At 44.4% G+C, this 18894-nt stretch overlaps 1 protein-coding gene across 4 annotated transcripts; it reads left to right on the top strand.

The window, feature by feature from the left end:
- Nucleotides 1-2916: 2916 nt before the first annotated feature.
- Nucleotides 2917-15930, top strand: ADIPOQ (adiponectin, C1Q and collagen domain containing). 4 transcript variants are annotated; one of them, XM_042243690.1, is made up of 4 exons: nt 2921-2976; nt 12358-12411; nt 12538-12744; nt 13650-15930. In XM_042243690.1, the coding sequence occupies exons 3-4, from the start codon at nt 12546-12548 to the stop codon at nt 14168-14170; spliced, it is 720 nt and encodes a 239-aa protein (XP_042099624.1). In that variant the 5' UTR covers nt 2921-2976; nt 12358-12411; nt 12538-12545; the 3' UTR covers nt 14171-15930. The 4 variants fall into 4 exon arrangements, with proteins under 4 accessions (NP_001295494.1, XP_042099624.1, XP_042099693.1 ...); XM_042243759.1 differs by having other exon boundaries at nt 12254-12411; NM_001308565.1 differs by lacking the exon at nt 12358-12411 and having other exon boundaries at nt 2917-2976; nt 13650-15481.
- The last annotated feature ends 2964 nt before the right edge of the window (nt 15931-18894 follow it).

Below are 18894 nucleotides of genomic sequence, written 5' to 3'. Positions count from 1 at the left end.
ACAGGCTCTCAAACATATGAACCGAGGGTTGCTTATTTGAACTGGCCTCCTTGCTGGTGAAAGTGGGTTGCTGTTAGTCCAAAGAATGAATGACAAAACAGGAGTCTTAATTTTGTATCTGAGTTTGCCTTGGATAAAGTGCAACTGTAGTCAAGTCTTTGGAAGAGATACAGGAATGAAAACTTTTTTTGGTCATTTCTAGGAATTGGGGGATGGAGTGGGAGGAAGGCCACAGGGTGTGTTTCTTCTGTGTCTTGATTATACTGACTTATTTTAATTAAGATTATTTTTTAAAAAATCACGATTAAGCAAAAATATATGCAATACTTAAACATACTTATGGGAGGGAGAGATCACATGACCTGCTCTTTTCAGTACCCTAGTTGCCATGCTGACGGGATTGAATGGTAGCCATGACACAGCCTGGAGGAAAGGCTCACATGTGTTTGATTATTTCGCTTTCGATAGTAACAGCTCAATCCTGGGAAAAAGACTAGCCTCAAGGCACCTCTGACTGAATGCTTTTCAGTCTCAGTCGCTAAGCCAGTATGCCGCAGACTTGTGTCTTTCCACATGTTGGCCCTTGTGTAGTGAATGGCAGATTTCCCTGAGGCCTCAAAATGCTAGGCTTGCACAACGTTCCTGACTCACAGCCAGGTAAGCACAGTAGCCATGCGACTTGGGGGCTAAGGTCATTCCATGTTGTGCAATCATTTAACCTTGCTGTAAACAGCTGTATTCCCATAAGATTGGAAGAAAGTATTTTTTATGCCAAACCCAAAGCTACCCTGAAGTAAGTGCATGAATCTTAGTATCTTATAGTCCATCAGGAGGAGTGAGAGCAGGTCCTGGAAAGCATATGGGTTGTGGTAGACTAGGTTCCAGTCTTGGATCTGTCCAAGATTGTACAAATCTGGACAAATTGCTTAAACTCACTGAACTGCAGACACTTGATTTGTAAACTAGGAGACAGAGTTATCTCCAAGGGGAAGATTAAATAGAATCACTCCCTGATTTTCCATTCAGCATTTATCATTGCCCACATTATACCAGGTCTTATTCTCAGGGTTTGAGGGTAAAACATTGAACAGACAAGGCAGCTGCTTTCATGAAGTCTACAGTCTAGTATGGAGAGACAGATAGTAATGCAAACCCAAAATAAATCAGAGATGCCACAATAAAAAGAAAATGCTGGAGTAATTGAGCGTTGCTGCAGTTTTTCTATGTTTTCTCCTCAGTCCTGCTTCTCTAGTAAACTAGAACCTCATTTTCATAAGCCTCTTACCTAAGCCAGTAGGCCTTTGGGGAGAGACACTCATGACTCTAATCTCAAAGGCCTGATGTGACTCCTCTCGAAATATTTGCATATTAGCAGGAGGCTAGGCTTTAGATCAGGGCTTCCTTGGTGGTTCAGCAGGTAAAGAATCTGCCTGCCAATGCAGGAGACCTGGGTTCGATCCTTGGGTCAGGAAGATCCTCTGGAGGAGGACATGGCAACCCACTCCAGTATTCTTGCCTGGAGAATTCCACAGACAGAGGAGCCTGGTGGGCTATAGTCCATGGGGTTTCAAAGAATTGGACGTGACTGAAGTGCCTGAGCACAGCACAGCACAAGACTTAGATCAGACTTTCACTTTACTTTGCTGGGGGCTTTTAGGCTCTATGTGGTCAGCAGAGGTGGTATTTAGGGGCAGGCAAATACTTGCCCACCCTCTGCCTGAGGACTGAATGTCTGCAGAAATTATTGCTGGAATCCTGAGCCCTTGCTGGGGTCATAATTTAATGTATCAGAATTTGTAGCTTGCAGGAAGTGGCGCTGATCCTGTCCTTCAAAAACAGAATGTGGCTTTGCCAAGACAGAGTTTGAGGTGATGAACACTGACACTTTAAGCCCTCTAGGAATACCTGTGTGCCTTAGCACCACTCCAGGCTGCTCCCAACCCAGGGGAGGGTTCCCCAGTAGGTGGGGTACAGGCTTAGGCGCTGGCAAAATGGGGACTCACACACATGTGAAAAGTTAGTTTTCAAAAGCTTACCCAGAATTTTGGAGCCAGAAAATCCATGAAAGATGCTAATCTCCCCTGTATGTGCTAAACTGCTTCAGTCGTGTCGTACTCTTCACGACCCTATGAACTGTAGCCCACAAGGCTCTTCTGTCTGTGGGATTCTACTGGCAAGAATAACGGGGTGAATTGCCATGCCCTCCTCCGGGAGATCTTCCTGACCCAGGGACTGAGCCCACGTCTCTTGTGTCTTCTGTATTGGCATAAAGTGGTTCTTTACCACTTGCACCACCTGAGAAGCCCAATCTCTCCTAGTTAGTATATATTTTCTAATATATTGAATTTGAATCACATACAGGTGGGAGCTTCAAAATCATTTGAAATCCAGGGCCTTTAATAATCGTAATCTGGCTCTGCTTCACACCACCCCAGAAATGTTCCCTCACCTCAGTCCTCAAAATTAACATGCAAAATCTTTCCCCAGTCTGGGGTTCAGTCCAGAGAGGAAAGGATGTATTGTATTTCTTGCTATACTGTGGTTCCCTGTCATGTAGAGTGAGTGGGAGCTGATGGTGGTAACTTGTGCCCCAGATCACCAGGCAATTCATTTTACATAAAGAAAGACTTTGTTTTCCTGCTTCTGATCTTGACCCTTGGTCCCATCTTCTGTTGCTGTTGTAAGAGGCAAAAATAAAGGCCAAAGCCTGGAGACATAAGTGTGATGCCTGCAGCTCTACTTGGCATCCTAAGCCCGAATTGGGTTGCACCAGGTTCCCTCGGGTGGCAACCCAAGGGAGCTGCCAGGGGCTGTGTCTACCCATTGGTCTCTGGTTCTCACTGTGCTGGCCAATGGGAAGGGACAGTGGTGAGGCGGGGTCTGCTTACCCCCATGAGTACCGGGCCACTGAGGCCAGGCCATCGCCTCTTACTTCCACACTGACCGAAGTCTGTGGCTCTGATTCCACACCTGAGGGTAAGGATGACTGATTCAATTTCTAGGCTGGAGGTGAAGGCTCCTTACCATGGAGCCTTTGGCTGGGCTGTGCCCAGGCTACCCTGGTAGCAGGGTGGGGAGAGATACAGGCAAAACCCTGGTCAGGCCAGCACTGGTGGAGGCTGACAAGCCTTGGGCTTCTGCCTCGATTTTCCTAGAGCTCCAAGAGAAAAGGGACTGTTGCTTCTGGTCAAAATGTCGGGGACCATCCTGAATTTTGTCCAGTTCACTCTGTGGTAAAGGAGCTTAACCAAAGAAAAGGTTGGGGTCAGTGAAGTGGGGGGGATGGTCCAGCAATAAAGTTCAATTATATGAGAGGAGAAGATGATACATCACTTCTCAGCTGACCAAGTAGGGCAGAGAAAGAAGCACATGAAGAAGCAGCTTGGGGAATGCCTGAGCTCTGACCTCAGACTGAGTTTGGAGCCCAACTCTGCCACTGGAGTCTGCTCAGCAGTATTTATTGAGCAGATTTTACAGGCCAGACCCTGGGTGCGGTTTGTGAGATACAAAGATGGATGAGACACGATCATTATCTGTAGATTTTGGGGGATGTCTGTAAACACATGGCTATCTACACCATTGTGGGGATATCTCACAGGATGATGGAGAAGTTCAAAAGAGGTAAGGTGAGCAAGCAGCCTGGCATCTACTGGGAACTTATGAAAAATCTTTTTTGTAGCAGACACCTCCTGACAGAAGCCACGATCTGTCCGGCCTTTGCCAAGCCCAATCCCGCCTGCCCTGGGGAGTGCTGCGCTTGAGGCATCCTGGCTGTTTCCGGCCATTGATGCAGAGGCTGGAGTGGAAGGGATTTTAGAGGTCAGGCTGGCCTGCGTGTCTGAGGATGCAGGTCCCTGGTCTGGGGAGACTCTGGTGTTCAGATCAAGCCTCAGGAGGGGTGCAACCATCTCACTGCTGGGGATTCCTGTTCTTAGGGGGTAAGGTCAGCTCCTCCCGACAAGGCTGGGACAGGGGGGACTTGATGCTAGCAGAATATGTCCAAAGGAGCATGAGGGTGTCAGCTTTGTTGTTGAAGGTGAGCGGTGGGAAGGGAGCCTGAAGCGTAATTGGCTGTTCCTGTTGCCTCCCTCCCTTCATTCTTGAGGATTTGTAAGGAGGGCCGGAGGACTGGCTTCTTGTGCTTTCTAAGGTGGCTGTGGGGACAGACTTCCTTCTTACTCCCTGTCGACCTGGGGGGCCAGGGACTGCAGACCCTTGGCTGAGGTTGGGAGGTAAAAGATTTGGAGACTAGAATGTTTAATTAGGCATTCCTTCATGTGGAGAGACTGGTCCCAAACTGTGTGTGTGTGAAAGAGAGAGAGAGATGAGCGTGTATGTGTGTATGAGTGTGTGTGTGTTGAGGCAGGGGCGGGCATGAGGATGCTGAGTGACAGCTTTCAGGTCATCCTCCTGGGTGCCAGGCAGAGCCTAGCTGATTTTTGGCTCTGCCATTTATCATTAGATTGTGCCAGGTAAAATTGCCAATATTCTACCATTTTTTAACCTTTAAAGACAGCAATCTCATTTCATTCAGCCCAAGAGTTGCATGCTCTTAAGCCAGCATCTTGGTCTCTTCAACCTCTGATTCCTCTGTATAGTGGAGTCAAAAACAGTGCTAATGAGGAAGATTAAATGAAATATAGTTTAAAACTGGCTTATGCAATTTATACTGCAAAGTACTCTTGCCAACTTCAAAGTGTTCTCATGTTCCTTATCTTACATGAACTCATTTAGAAGATTGAGAAACTGAGTCTGAGAAGCCTTTTTTGAGGCAGTCGTAATGTGATGGCATCTCTCAGGGATCTTCTCCTTAATCTCTCGGTTTCCGCATCTCTGAAGTTGGGAATACTTTCCTTGCTTCATGGAGTTAAGATTGAAACAAATAACAAATGGCATAGTGATGGGAGGTGTTACTGTGGGAGCTGGTTTCTATGAAAGTGAAAGAAAGTGAAGTCGCTCAGTCATGTCCAACTCTCTGCAACCCCATGGGCTGTAGCCTACCACGCTCCTCCGTCCATGGGATTTTCCAGGCAAGAATACTGGAGTGGGTTGCCATTTCCTTCTCCAGAGGATCTTCCTGACCCAGGGATTGAACCTGGGTCTCCCACATTGTAGGCAGACACTTTACTGTCTGAGCCACCAGGGAAATCCTTTGAGGATCTAACAATCTAAGGGGGATCTTCCTCCCCCTTAGCCTCCCATTTATACAAGCAGGGCAGGGGTGAGATGGTTTCTGGGGTCCCTTTCAGTTTTGTTGGATTCTGCGATCTGTGCTTTAACGCCCTTTCCTGTTGGAGTTGGCGTTGGCTTTGGTGACCTCTCTCCCCCATCTTACTCTGTCTCCTACCAGTCCCAGAGGAGACTCCTTGCATTTCACAAGATTCTGCTGCTGTTGCTGAAATTCCAGCAGGTCAAAGTGGAATTTCTCTTACTATTAAATGAAAATGAGGGACTGTAATATGGACCTTTAGGATTCAGAGAGCATCATGGCCCACCCCCTTGTATAATTTTTGAAAGCAAGCTTATCCATACCTGTATACAGTGCGCCATGAAAGCTAGTGCAGTAGGAAGAACCCAGGCTTTGGATTTCAACATGCACCTCTCCACACTTCCATTGGGTTGGCAAAAAGTTCATTTAGATTTATGGAAAAACTCCAATGAAATTTTTGGCCAATACTTCTTATCCTCGAGCAGAAGTTGCTAAACTTCTCTGGTCCTCAGCTTTCTCTTGGAACTGAGTCCTGACTCCCTGGAGTAGTCGTGAGGGTGAAATGAGATTAAAGGGGAGTGGATGTACAAAGGGTGGTCCACAGCAAGTGCTCCATAAATATTTGCTTGCATCTCTTTACTTATATCCCTGGAGGAGGGTATGGTAACCCACTCCAGTATTCTTGTCTGGAGAATCCCATGGACAGAGGAGCATTGTGGGCTACAGTCCATAGGTGGCAAAGAGTTGGACACGACTACTTATTTGTGTGGAACACTTTATAATTTTATAAAATAGTTATTCATACTTTAAGTGAATCTGTTCTCACAACAGTATTGTGAAATAGTCTATTAATAGGTAAGGATAAACTCATTAATAAACCAGCTTTGCTTGCAAAGAACATGAAATCTGGGAGGTGGGTTGAGAAGGTAAGTCACCCGGTGAGTTAATGATGGAGCTCAGATTAGAAGTCAGGTCACTGGATCATGACCTGGGGTTTCTTCACACTATTGTCTCTTCTATCCCCCATCCAATGGAGTGGAATACTAGCAGGCAAATGTGTGACCTTGGTGCTGTTTTCCTTCTTTGGACTATGCCTAAGTGTCCAGCATTATGCTTCAGAAGATCACAGTTTGATTTCCAGCTCAGCTGTTCAACATCTCTGGGATCTTGAACAAGTCACTTAACTTCCTGGAAACACTTTTATCATCTCTAGAATGGGTATAGTCATTGATAACATTTATTGAGCACTGACATGTGCCAGGCACTGTTCTATATACTTTATGTGGATTTTACCTTTTATTTTATTCTTTTCTTAGGTTAAATTTTTTTTCTTCATTTTGCCAAACATATGCCTGAAACATGTTACAAGGAAGAACAACTTATTTTCACCCAAGCACTGAGGTCAGAGAACATGTGCTCTCTATTTTACCTCATCCTGTCTCTCAAAATGGTTGTGAAAATTAAGTGAGATATTAAGTGAGGTGAGGACTTTAGAAGTGGCATTCTACAAAGACAAAGAATTATAAGTGGTATTAAGATTAGCTTCATGACTCATGTAAATGATTTCTTTATAGGTGCAATTGAGTCTTAGAACTTAGTCTTAGATTACAGTTTTATTTAGTTATGTTTTCCTCTTTAGAAAGAGAGGTCTTTCAAAATCAAAATGTAATAATTGCTATATTTAACTAGGGAGCACACATAGTTTTAAAATACATTGTTTGAAAGTTCAGCATCTCTGCACTGACTTTCAATTGCTATCAATTGATGATTTTTCCATCCGGAACTTTAGACGATAACCTTCTTCTTTAGTCAGAATCTGTTCTTCGCAGCAGAAACGTCCTAGGACTGTGTGCCCATCTGCCCTCACTCCCTCCTTCTATTACCTCCATCACCTGTCACTGTCATGGAACCCAGACTCATTGCCCCTGTGAAAGGAGAGATCGTTCCTTAACACTTCCCTCGGGCTGGGAAAATAGAATCTTGATTTTTAAAAGAAGAGGAGGAACCAGAGAATCCAAGAGACCTGATTTTTTAGTCCTTTCAATGATTTGGAGGAAGCCCCCAGTGACCCTGCATCTTTGGGGCCCTCTGTAGCTGCCTTCACCAGTTCTCGTGTTCTGGATTCTCTCCTTCTGTTTCTCTGTGGAAAAGAACTCAGCCTTCCTCATTTCTGGAGAAAGCAAGCACAGAGCCTCTTGGTAGTCGTCTTAGGAGTTTTACTGCTAACTCCGTAGAGGAAAGGGATGAAGGTGACAAGTTGTGGGAAGGTTGGACAACATATAAAATCTTTAAATTCTTAGAACAAGTATTTTCTGTAAACACAAGAGGGACTTGACTGATCTCTTCTTGGCTTTGCAGCCAACTCCTTTCTTTCTTCTCATCTTGGCCTAAATTGGGTTTCCCTGGTGGTTCAGTGGGTGAAGAATCTCACAGTTTGATCCCTGGGTCACGGAAGATCTCCTGGAGGAGGGCATGACAACCTACTCCATTATTCATGGACAGAGGAGCCTGGAGGGGTTTATGGGGTTTCAAAGTCAGTCATGACTGAAGCGACAAAGCATAGCACAAGCCTAAGCTATCTCATTTTCATTTATTTCCGGCAGTTATTGAGAACAATAACTTTGAATCCTCCAAATCCAGTAGAGGGGGACAGAGGTACAGGTTGAGGATAAGAGAGCCTTGACTAGGGACTCATGCCACCAGGCGGCAGCATCTGTCTCTATCGCTCCTGGTGGCCGTGCTGCTCGCCTCCTCTCAGCCTGCAGGGCTCATTCTCAAGTCTCGCTTTACTTGTAAGATAATATTAGAACTCGGTATCTGAGGAATGATGCGGCAGATCAATAGAGAGGAAAAGTATTAAATAAATGCCTTTTAAACAGCTAGTCATCAAATAGGAAGAAATCACTTGATTATCTTAGATCACAGCTTACCCAACACAAAATATCAGAAATGGACTAAAGAGTGAAATTTAAAATACACCAGACAATAAAAGAGAAGAAAATAAAGTACTTACCAAATCCTAGCATGGATAAAGACTGTTTAACTCTTAGAAGCCCCCCCGCCAAAGAAATCAACTGAGTTGTTTATATAAAAACTAAAACTTAAAAAAGCCCCCCAAAACTAAAACTTCTGTAACATAAGAAACAGGATAAGCAAACAGAAAATAATCTTTACACTATAGATAAATCATAGGACACATGACAAAGAGCTGGTATAAAGAGCTCACAAAAACTAATTCAAAAAGCACATTGTATCCCTAATGAATTAACTGATAAGAAACACTAACAGATATCAAAAATGAAGAAATTAGGAGATAAGCCTTTAATAAAATGTACAACTCACTAATTATCAAAGCAGTGAGGTTCCATTTCTTTTGCTCCCTAAACTAAGATCAACAAAACTGTTTGCAATGATTATATTCAAAGTTGGGGAGTGCAGCTAAGACAGGCTTTTGTATACACACTGATACACTGCTGTGGAACAGCATGACAAACTATACTTTGGGAGTATGTATCAGGAGCCTTAAAAATGTTCATATCTTTTGGTCCAAAATTTTTACTTCTAGGATTATGTCATAGCATAATATTAGTTTGGGGATAAGCTATGTGCCAAAGATGTTTGTTAGATTTAAAAATGTTTCAAAATGAAAGTATGAAATGTTTCAAAATGAACATATGTTCATGCTTCAATAAAATGGAAATGTTGACGTATACCCTGGTTATATCCACTTGATGGACTAGCACACACATTTAAAATGATGATTACAAAAATTAGAAAATTGCAAAGCAAAAGTTAGAGAATAAAATTTCTAGGAAAATATTATTTCCATTATGTTTAAAGATAAGTAGATTGATTCTTGGGAATGGGGATTAGTTTATTTTCTGTAGTTTTCAAATTATCTTACTATTTTTAATGAACACACATGTTTGTGTGTTTGAAACTTGAGCATACACATATATAAGTAAATATATGTAAGTTTGTGTATAACTACATATATGAATAAACTTAACAATAGAATGGAAAAGACTAGAGATCTCTTCAAGAAAATTAGAGATACCAAGGGAACATTTCATGCAAAGATGGGCACAATAAAGGACAGAAATGGTATGGACCTAATAGAAGCAGAAGATATTAAGAGGTGGCAAGAATCACAGAAGAACTATACAAAAAAGATCTCATGATCCAGATAACCATGATAGTGTGATCACTCACCTTGAGCCAGACATCCTAAAGTCCAAAGACAAGTGGGCTTCAGGAAGCATCACTATGAACAAAGCTAGTGGAGGTGATGGAATTCCACCTGAGATATTTCAAGTCCTAAAAGATGATGCTGTTAAAGTGCACTCAATATGGCAGCAAACTTGGAAAACTCAGCAGTGGCCACAGGACTGGAAGAGGTCAGTTTTTATTTCAATCTAAAGAAAGGCAATGCCAAAGAATGTTCAAACTGCCACACAATTGCACTCATTTTACAAGCCAGCAAAGTAATGCTCAAAATTCTCCAAGCCAGGCTTCAACAGTGCATGAACCGTGAACTTCCATATGTACAAGCTAGATCTAGAAAAGGCAGAGGAACCAGAAATCAAATTGCCAACATCCATTGGCTCATTGAAAAAGCAAGAGAGTTCCAGAAAAACATCTACTTCTGCTTTATTGACTACACCAAAGCCTTTGACTGTGTGGATCACAACAAACTGTGGAAAATTCTTAAAGAAATGGGAATATCAGACCACCTGACCTGCCCCCTGAGAAATCTGTATGTAAGTCAAGAAGTAACAGAACTGGACATGGAACAACAGACTGGTTCCAAATTGGGAAAGAAGTACATCAAGGCTGTATACTGTCACCCTGCTTATTTAACTTGTATTCAGAATACATCATGTGGAATGCTAGGCTGGATGAAGCACAAACTGGAACCAAGATTACCAGGAGAAATGTCAATAACCTCAGATATGCAGAAGATGCCACCCTGGCAGAAAGCAAGGAGGAACTAAAGAGCCTCTTGATGAAAGTGAAAGAGGAGAGTGAAAAAGGTGGCTTAAAACTCAACATTCAGAAAACTAAGATCATGGCATCTGGTCCCATCATTTCATGGCAAATAGGTGGGGAAATGATGGAAACAGTGAGAGGCTTTATTTTTGGGGGGCTCCAAAATCACTGCAGATGGTGACTGCAGCCATGAAATTAAAAGGTGGTTGCTCCTTGGAACAAAAGCTATGACCAACCTAGGCAGCATATTAAAAAGCAGAGACATTACTTTGCTTACAAAAGTCCATCTAGTCAAAGCTATGGTTTTTCCAGTAGTCATGTATGGATGTGAGAGTTGGACTGTAAAGAAAGCTGAGCGTTGAAGAATTGATGCTTTTGAACTGTGGTGTTGGAGAAGACTCTCTAGAGTCTCTTGGACTGCAAGGAGTTCCAACCAGTGAATCCTAAAGGAAATCAGTATGGAATATTCACTGGAAGGAATGATGCTAAAGCTAAAACTCCAATACTTTGGCCACTTGATGTAAAGAACTGACTCATTTGAAAAGACCCTTCTGCTGGGAAAGACTGAAGGCAGGAGGAGAAGGGAAGGACAAAGGATGAGATGGCTGGATGGCATCACAGACTGAAAGATGATAGAGCCCCTGCTGATGGGCCATCGAGGTGAAATTCCAGACACAATGCACAATTTGGGGGGTAAGATTACTTATCAGGGATTTTTCTGCATCCCTCATAGAAGAACTTCCTCCTGAAGCCAAATTCAATTCTGGAAGCTTTGTGAAATCTATGAGACAAGCAAACTGATGAAAAAAGTGAGTCTTTAGGGTAAAAAAATACACATGGACCATGTCTTGTTTAGAGTCAGTTTCTTGGGATTCGCTACATTTCAGACTCCACAGAGGGTATCAGCGATGCCTGTGATCCAGGATCCTGGGGCCAGTTTCTCTGTCTGGTGCTTTCAGTAACCTAATAAGAGAGGCAGGGACTGAGGGGAACCAGAGGCCCTGTGCACGCAAGGACTGTCTTTCAGGAGGGGGTATGGAGGGCTGGTTCTGAGACAGGGAGTCCCTTGGCCACCTGTGCCCCTAGAGCTTTTTCTCAGGGCTTCCAGAATATATACTGTAAGTGCACTCCATTCTCTTTCCCTCTTCCTGTCTCTTTTCCTTCCTCCTTCCCTCCTCTCTCTGTATTTCCCTTTTTTTTTTTTTTTTTCCTACCAAAGGATTTCTTTAGTCCTTGTTTTATACTAGTGGGACTTTCTTGGTGGCTCTGATGGTAAAGAATCTGCCTGCCAAGCAGGAGATGCAGGTTCAATCCCTGAATCAGGTAGATCCTCTGGAGAAGGAAATGGCTAGTCATGCCGGTACTCTTGCCTGGAGAATTCCATGGACAGAGGAGCCTGGTGGGCTACAGTCCATGGGGTTGCAAAGAGTCTGACAGGACTGTGCAACTAACAGCCTCCCGCCCCTCTGGCTGTGCTTAATGGGTGAACAAATAAAATGACAGTACAGTGCAAGCAGTGCTGTGAAAGATAAGCAAGGGCTCTCGGGGAGGGCAGAGGGGGAACAGCAGTCCAGACGGGGGAGGAGGACAGGGAGGACTTCCTAAAAGAGAGGACAGCCCATGTGACCTGAAGTCCATGAGGGATCAGGCAGTGAGGGGGTACAGCTAAGGGGCTGCACAGGCAGAGGTCAGCGGTTAGTCTCATGGGACAGTGTATCTCTGGTTGTCTGACCAAGGCTGTGTGTGTGTGTGTGTGTGCATGTGTGTATATGTGTAGTTGTGTGTACAGGTGTAATTGTGGGTGTGTGAGCATGTGTGCAAGCAAGTATGTAATAAGCCAAATGTCTAACATGTAGCCCAGGAGGTGGGGAAAGGAAGAAAGAGAATGGGAGAGAAAGGAGGAACAGACATAGAGAAAAGGAAAAGGGAAGAAAAGGAGGGAGCCAAGAGAGGGAAGTGGGAGTTGAATGGGATGATCTGAGTCATCACTCTTGGAAAACCCAAGGGATAGAGTCCTGAGAAATGGACTCTTGGAGCTTTCCCCCTTCCTCATAGTGTGCTCAGATCTGAGGAACTGGAGGAGTGCTATCTCACTGTCACTGATGGTGGAAGAAAGGAGATCACACCTAGAAAATAAAGCTAAACACTGAACATTTCAGGGCAGAGAGAGCACAAGGTGGGCTGGAAGAATCAGAAGAATCTTTCCAGAAGAGGTGAGTGTTGAGGGAGCGGGTCTGAGGCAAACTCTGCAGAGCTGGCCAGAGTCCTGCTCAGGTCCTGATGGGGGAGCCGTGTGGGGGTTGCTCTTTTGTGGCTGACAGCGTGGATCTGGGTTCCAGGACTCAGGATGCTGCTGCTGGGAGCTCTTCTACTGCTGCTAGCCCTGCCCAGTTATGGCCAGGACACCATGCAAGGGCCCCCGCTGCCCAAGGGGGCCTGCACAGGTTGGATGGCAGGCATTCCAGGGCATCCTGGCCACAACGGGACCCCAGGCCGGGATGGCAGAGATGGCACCCCTGGTGAGAAGGGTGAGAAAGGAGATCCAGGTAAGAATAAAGGCTTTGGCACCTTCCCATCACAGACTCCTCCCGGGTAGAGGAAGGCTTCTAAAACTACTAGAGGGCAGTAGTTACTGACTATGGCCCTTGTACAGGGAAGAAACAAGGCTTTTCGATGTGACCCATAAGCAGCCGAAAGTGAATTGTGGATTGGCCTTCTAGGGGTGAACACACATGGTCCCTTTAAAACCAAGTACCCTTGGCTCTGCTCTACCCACACCATCTCTGCTCTTCCCCATCCTATTTCCCATCTCAGCCTCATCCATCCATATTCTCAGTCTGCTTACATTCCTATTTTCCTTAATGTCCCCTTAGTTCCCATTCTATCCAGCGGCATTCAACCACACTTCCTGGGACCTCCTGCAGGTCACAGTCCTTTTCTTGGAGAACTCTTGCCCTAGTACATAGGACTGTTAGACGCTACTACCAGAGGGTCTACTCCAAATATGCCAGAGTGAATACGGACAAATGCCCAAAGAGTGGAATAGAGAGAAAATGCCGTTGATGCAGACCTGGATGGACAATGAAGGCTTTCAGGAGTAGGTGGGGCTTGAGTGAGACCTTGGAGGATGGGTATTGGGCAACCTAGACAGAGGGGACCAAAAAGTCCCCTATGTACGATTGGTTGAGCCTGCACATAAAGTACTGGCAGGGTGGAGGGTCTGTGATGGAGACTTTTGGAGATAAGGTTGGAGAGGAATTTATGGGAGCCCGTGTTGTAGGGGGATGTGGAGGAGAAGGTTATGGCTGTCCCTTTTGGGAGCTCTCATTGATTCCTTGCCCTGAAAGTCAAGCAGATTGTAGGTAGGGGCCACAGGGACAGTGTTTCAGACTGAAACCAATCTAAACAGGAGTTCTGTTCCTTGGGTCACTGAGGTCTTCTTGTTCTCTAGGTCTCGTTGGTCCTAAGGGTGACACTGGTGAAACTGGAATCACTGGGATTGAAGGTCCCCGAGGCTTTCCAGGAGTCCCAGGCAGAAAGGGAGAACCTGGAGAAAGTGCCTATGTATACCGCTCAGCATTCAGTGTGGGACTGGAGAGCCGGGTCACTGTCCCCAATGTTCCCATTCGCTTTACCAAAATCTTCTACAATCAGCAAAACCACTATGACGGCACCACTGGCAAATTCCTCTGCAATATCCCCGGGCTGTACTACTTCTCCTACCACATTACCGTCTACTTGAAGGATGTGAAGGTCAGCCTCTACAGGAACGACAAGGCCCTGCTCTTCACCCACGACCAGTTCCAGAACCAGAACGTGGACCAGGCCTCTGGCTCCGTGCTCCTCTATCTGGAGAAGGGTGACCAAGTCTGGCTCCAGGTGTACGAGGGTGAAAATCACAATGGGGTCTATGCGGATAACGTCCATGACTCCACCTTCACAGGCTTCCTTCTCTACCATAACATTGAATGAGCACCATTAACTCAGAGTCTCCACTGGGCCAAGCAGTGCAAAGTGAAAGAACAGTCCACAGGTCTACAGTGTAGTTAGGAGACCAATTTTATTACCTAGTTGGGGGATTCTGAACATCATTCATTCATTGATTGATCAAGTACCTTTTTTAAGAAATGATATACTATGTTCCCAGGACAGTCTTGAAGAAGACATGTCCCCTGGCCTCAAGGATCTGTTATGTAGTGGTAATGGAAGGGTGATAACATTTACTGGGGAGTTTCATATACATGACAAGATAACTAACTACAAGAAAGTATTTGACAATGATATTCTGTGCCTGCTGTTTTTCCTTATGTTCATGTCAATCCTATGAAGTACACAGGAAAATAGTCTTCTCTTTTTTACACTTGCAGTCCTGAGGATGAGAGAGCTGTGTGCCTAAGTCACACAGGCATTAAGCGGCAGAGTTAGAAATCCAACCCAGGGCTGTGGACCTTTTCCAGTATATTGTGTCTGTTTTAAGGACTATATAGCCTTTTAGTAGAGTATTAGTAGGGGTCTCCCACCAACTCATCTGAGGACCTTTGAACTGGCCTTCACCAAGCATTAAGCCTTTCCTTTGAAGCACTCCCTCCGAGAAGGTGGTTCCATGACTAGGCCCCATTCCAGCTGGGACTGGGACTACTCCATACTTCCTCTTCTCTATGTCTTTCCTCAGACCCTTCTCTCTGGCCCAGAAAGTTGACTCCATCTCCACATGTTCACATCTTCCCTATCCCTCAAGACCACCAGGTTGGGAAGCTTGCTTGATGTGATATCTCTTCTTTCCTGCAAGTCTTCCTCACTCCTGGGCCCCTTTGCCCTTCCGCATGTCACCATGGATGAGAGTCCTGGGTTTGCAAGACATCCTCCTGCAGGCCAGGGATAATTACCCACAGAGGATCGTGCTTCCTGCACACTGAGTCCCCTTCCAGGTCCTTGACTGATGCCTCATGAAGATCAAAGTCTGGAACCTCCTATCTACCCAGAGTTAACTCCATTTCTGTCTCTCCATATAACCAATCCCTATCTACAAAAACAGTTTTATTTTAGGAACTTCTTGATTTTAAACTCCTAATCTTTGTTCCACTGGATGGCTTGAATCTTTTCCACTGAGGTTAGGGATGACTGTGCTTTCCAGAACACTTAAAGAATTTTCCCTTAGGGAAGTAGCTTGAGCCTGCAATGCAAACCCCATGAAAGAAGTTGGAAACTATTCTTTCTTTGAGCACCAACAGGGTCAGGGGAGACTTGGGCCTCCTGTATCTACTCTTGCTCTTTAAGAAGTATTAAAAAAAGATATAAAATGAAAAAAAGAAAATGATAACTGAGATGACTATTTTAATTAGCTTGATTGTGGTGATTGCGTCACAAATGTATGTCTATATCAAATCATCAAATTGTACACCTTAAATACATGTACTTTGAATTGTTAAATATCCCTCAAAAAAAAAAAAAAGGAATTACAGATAGTTGATGGTGGTAAACATCCTCTCAGGTTGAAGATGAGTGATGCTCTTCAAAGATTATAGCAAAAGCAGAGCTAATAGCATTCTGTATAAATATAGAAATGGAAAACTTAGCTATTTGCTTGTAGTTTTAAATTCTGAATGATTTCCTTTTGACTATTCATTAGGCAATTATAATATTTACATATAAGGCTTAGTTTTTTTAAATGCTTGTATATCATTATTTTCTACAAGTAAAGATACTATCCAGCATTAAAAGTAGAACACTTATTTCACGGATCTTTTGTTTTCATTTTTGGAGAAGACATGGGGTTTAGAGAGGGATGAAGAGGGGTAAACCTTGTGTTAATCAGAACTCTATTTTGTGAATGACAGATAAGATGTCCTTGCATTTCATTGGCTTTGGTTGGGTTGTGTGCTCATCTCTGACCAGTCACTGGAGTCAGGAGGATGTAACGTATTTATTGACCTAATTGATTATGGCTCAGGCTGGAGAAGGAGTATTTTCCTTAAAGCAAAATCTGGACAGTTATCAGAGTGGTAGATTCAAGCCTTTGCTATCTGTCACATGTACCACTCAGAGTTTGGTCTGGGATTTTAGTAGTTTAATTCTTTAAAAAAATATATTTATTTGCCTGTGCTGGGTCTTAGCTGTGGCATGCTAGATCCCGATCTTCATGGTGGCCTGTGGGATCTTTTAGTTTCAGCACATGGGATCTAGATCCCTGACCAGGGGTGGAATCCAAGTCCCTTGCATTGGGATCGAGGAATTTTGGCCAGTGGACCACCACAGAAGTCCCTGTAGTTTAATTCTTGAAGCCTCTGCTATGCTTCTTTTGGTCTGATCTGCATGTGTACACCGGGGGTTGAGTCTGGGATTTAGGGAGGGTACCAACATAACTAGCAGAGGTCCCGTTCCAGCTCTTTCCTCGCTGGCATGTCCCTATATTCTCCAGCCCCCAGGGACCCTCCTTTCCCTGATTCTTATTGCCAGGAAACTAGGGTTCTCTCTGAATTTTATATTCTCACACTACTGTGCAGTCTTATGTGACTTTGGCTATCTTGAGGGGGATAAAGCAACAAGAGAAAAGAAGGAAAGGTGGGCTACAGAAACAAGGATTACCCACACTATTTGAATAGCATGGTCCATTTCACTGGTTTCTCTGGTCAGAGAGAGAGAGATATTTTTGGAGGAGGGAGTGAATTTTAGATGCTTGTGTTGCTGCTGTTGCTGTGGCAATGCAGCCAGTGCTTGGGGCTGATCCTGGCAGAGCTGGAAGAAAAAAGAGAAAAGAAAGCATATTTTAAAAAGTGGGATTTCTCTTACACTCTCTGTCGTGCAAGAATTGCTTTTTCTGGTCTCAGCAAGAGGTGATTTCTCCTGGAAATTTCTCCCAACAGTGCCTAAAACACAATTCCAGGACTTGGCCTGCCTTCAGGTCAAATCCATGAGACAAAGAAGGAAAAAACCCCATAAAACTCAGCCAGGCTCTGAGTTGTTATTCAAGTTTGGACTTCAGCCCTCAATCTGTCTGCCACTATTTACTTTTTAGACTCTTTGGATTTGTTTTTCTGCATTGTGTTTAGAGTTTGGAGTTGTAATCACTGGGAAAGGTAGAATCTGCCTGCAGAAGACTCAGGTTTGATCCCTGGGTTGGGAAGATCCCCAGGAGAAGAGAATGGCTACCCACTCCAGTGTTTTTGCCTGGAGAATTCCCTGGATAGAGGCGCTTGGCAGGCTACAGTCTGTGGGGTCACAAAAGGTCGGACACAACTGAGCGAGTAACACACACACATACATCCGGGCTGGTACCAGACACCCCATGTCCCATTATAGTCCTGAAGAAAGATAAAGCGCAGGAATTGAGTGATGGCAGGAGCCCCAAGAAGGCACATAAATTACCCTGACATTGATGGAAGTCAAAGAAAATAAGTCCAATCTTGAGACTTGAGATAGTCCATTGTTGAATAAAGAATGTGGAGGGTACTGAACGCCCCTTGGCCAAGGGAGGCTGGGGTCAGGTGAGGTCTTGATTTTAAACCCAGCCTCTGATTCTTGCTGTGTGTGGAGTGACTGATGAGACCACATCACATGCTGTGCAGAAGCAAAAGCAGTCAGCCTGACTCCACCACAGGGATCAAAGCAGAAATATTTACCTCCAATTCAGCAGTTTATTTAGTGCTTTCCTTAGGAATGTTTGGAAACACCTAGGTTTTTAGTAAGATTTAGAAAGAACTTGATTTTTTCCTTTATCTTTTCAGTCCTCACTCAGGTATTTTACAGCAAGTAAACATGATCTTGAATGAAATTCACTATGTAAAAACCACATTTTCCCAAAAGGGAAGAAATGAAAATGCAGAGACCACTTTCCTTTATTCATTATGTGTGCCTTACAAGATCAGTGTAAGTGGAATTCTGGGGCCAGGCTCAATGTTTAAAGTGCAATTCAGTTTGTGTCAGTTAAGCTGTGAACAGGTCAAGACTTCAGCTTTGACTGAGTGTAGTGGACACCTGCTGGGTGTTCTTCCATTTCTCCTTACATGTTGGGGCCACTCCCATGCCCTGCCCTTCAGGCAACCCTGTGGGCCTATCCTAATTCCTTTCTCCTAGAGGGCATAAAATGGACCAAACCAGATGCTTCATCTAAGCTGGGCCATCCAGAGTTCCTCCAGCAATGAGCTAGGATGGATGTGAAATATGTAGATTTGAGACTCAGAGGTGGCCAACTTCTGCCCCCTGGTCTACAGATAGAAGCAGCCCAGCTGTAGAGAAAAAACAGGCTGAGAGAGAAGCAAAACTGAAAGTCAGAGAGAGAGAGAGAGAGCATTCTCTGTTTCCCAGAAGCTTTTCCACTTAAAATACACACACACACACACACATATATATATATATATATATATATATATATATTTATTTATTTATTTATTTTTAGCTGGGGCTGCTCTGAGTCTTCGTTGCCTGTGTGCAGGCTACCTTTAGTTATGGCTAGTGGGGGCTACTCTCTAGTTGCAGTATGTGAACTTCTCACTATGGTGGCTTCTCTCGTTGCCACCACAAGAGCACTGGCTCTAGGCCCGTGGGTTTCAGTAGTTGTGGCGCTCAAGTTTAGTTGCCCCAGGGCGGGTGGAATTCTCCCTTACCAGGGATTGGACCCATGCCCCCTTCATTGGCAGACTGATTCTTTTTTTTTAATGGTTTGTGTCCATTGGGGTTCCCTGGTAGCTCAGCTGGTA

The sequence above is a fragment of the Ovis aries genome, chromosome 1, assembly GCF_016772045.2.
Source record: "Ovis aries strain OAR_USU_Benz2616 breed Rambouillet chromosome 1, ARS-UI_Ramb_v3.0, whole genome shotgun sequence".
In the NCBI taxonomy this organism is placed as follows: domain Eukaryota; kingdom Metazoa; phylum Chordata; class Mammalia; order Artiodactyla; family Bovidae; genus Ovis; species Ovis aries.
The sequence above is the reverse complement of the archived record's forward strand: the minus strand, read 5'-3'. Positions and strand labels throughout refer to the sequence as shown.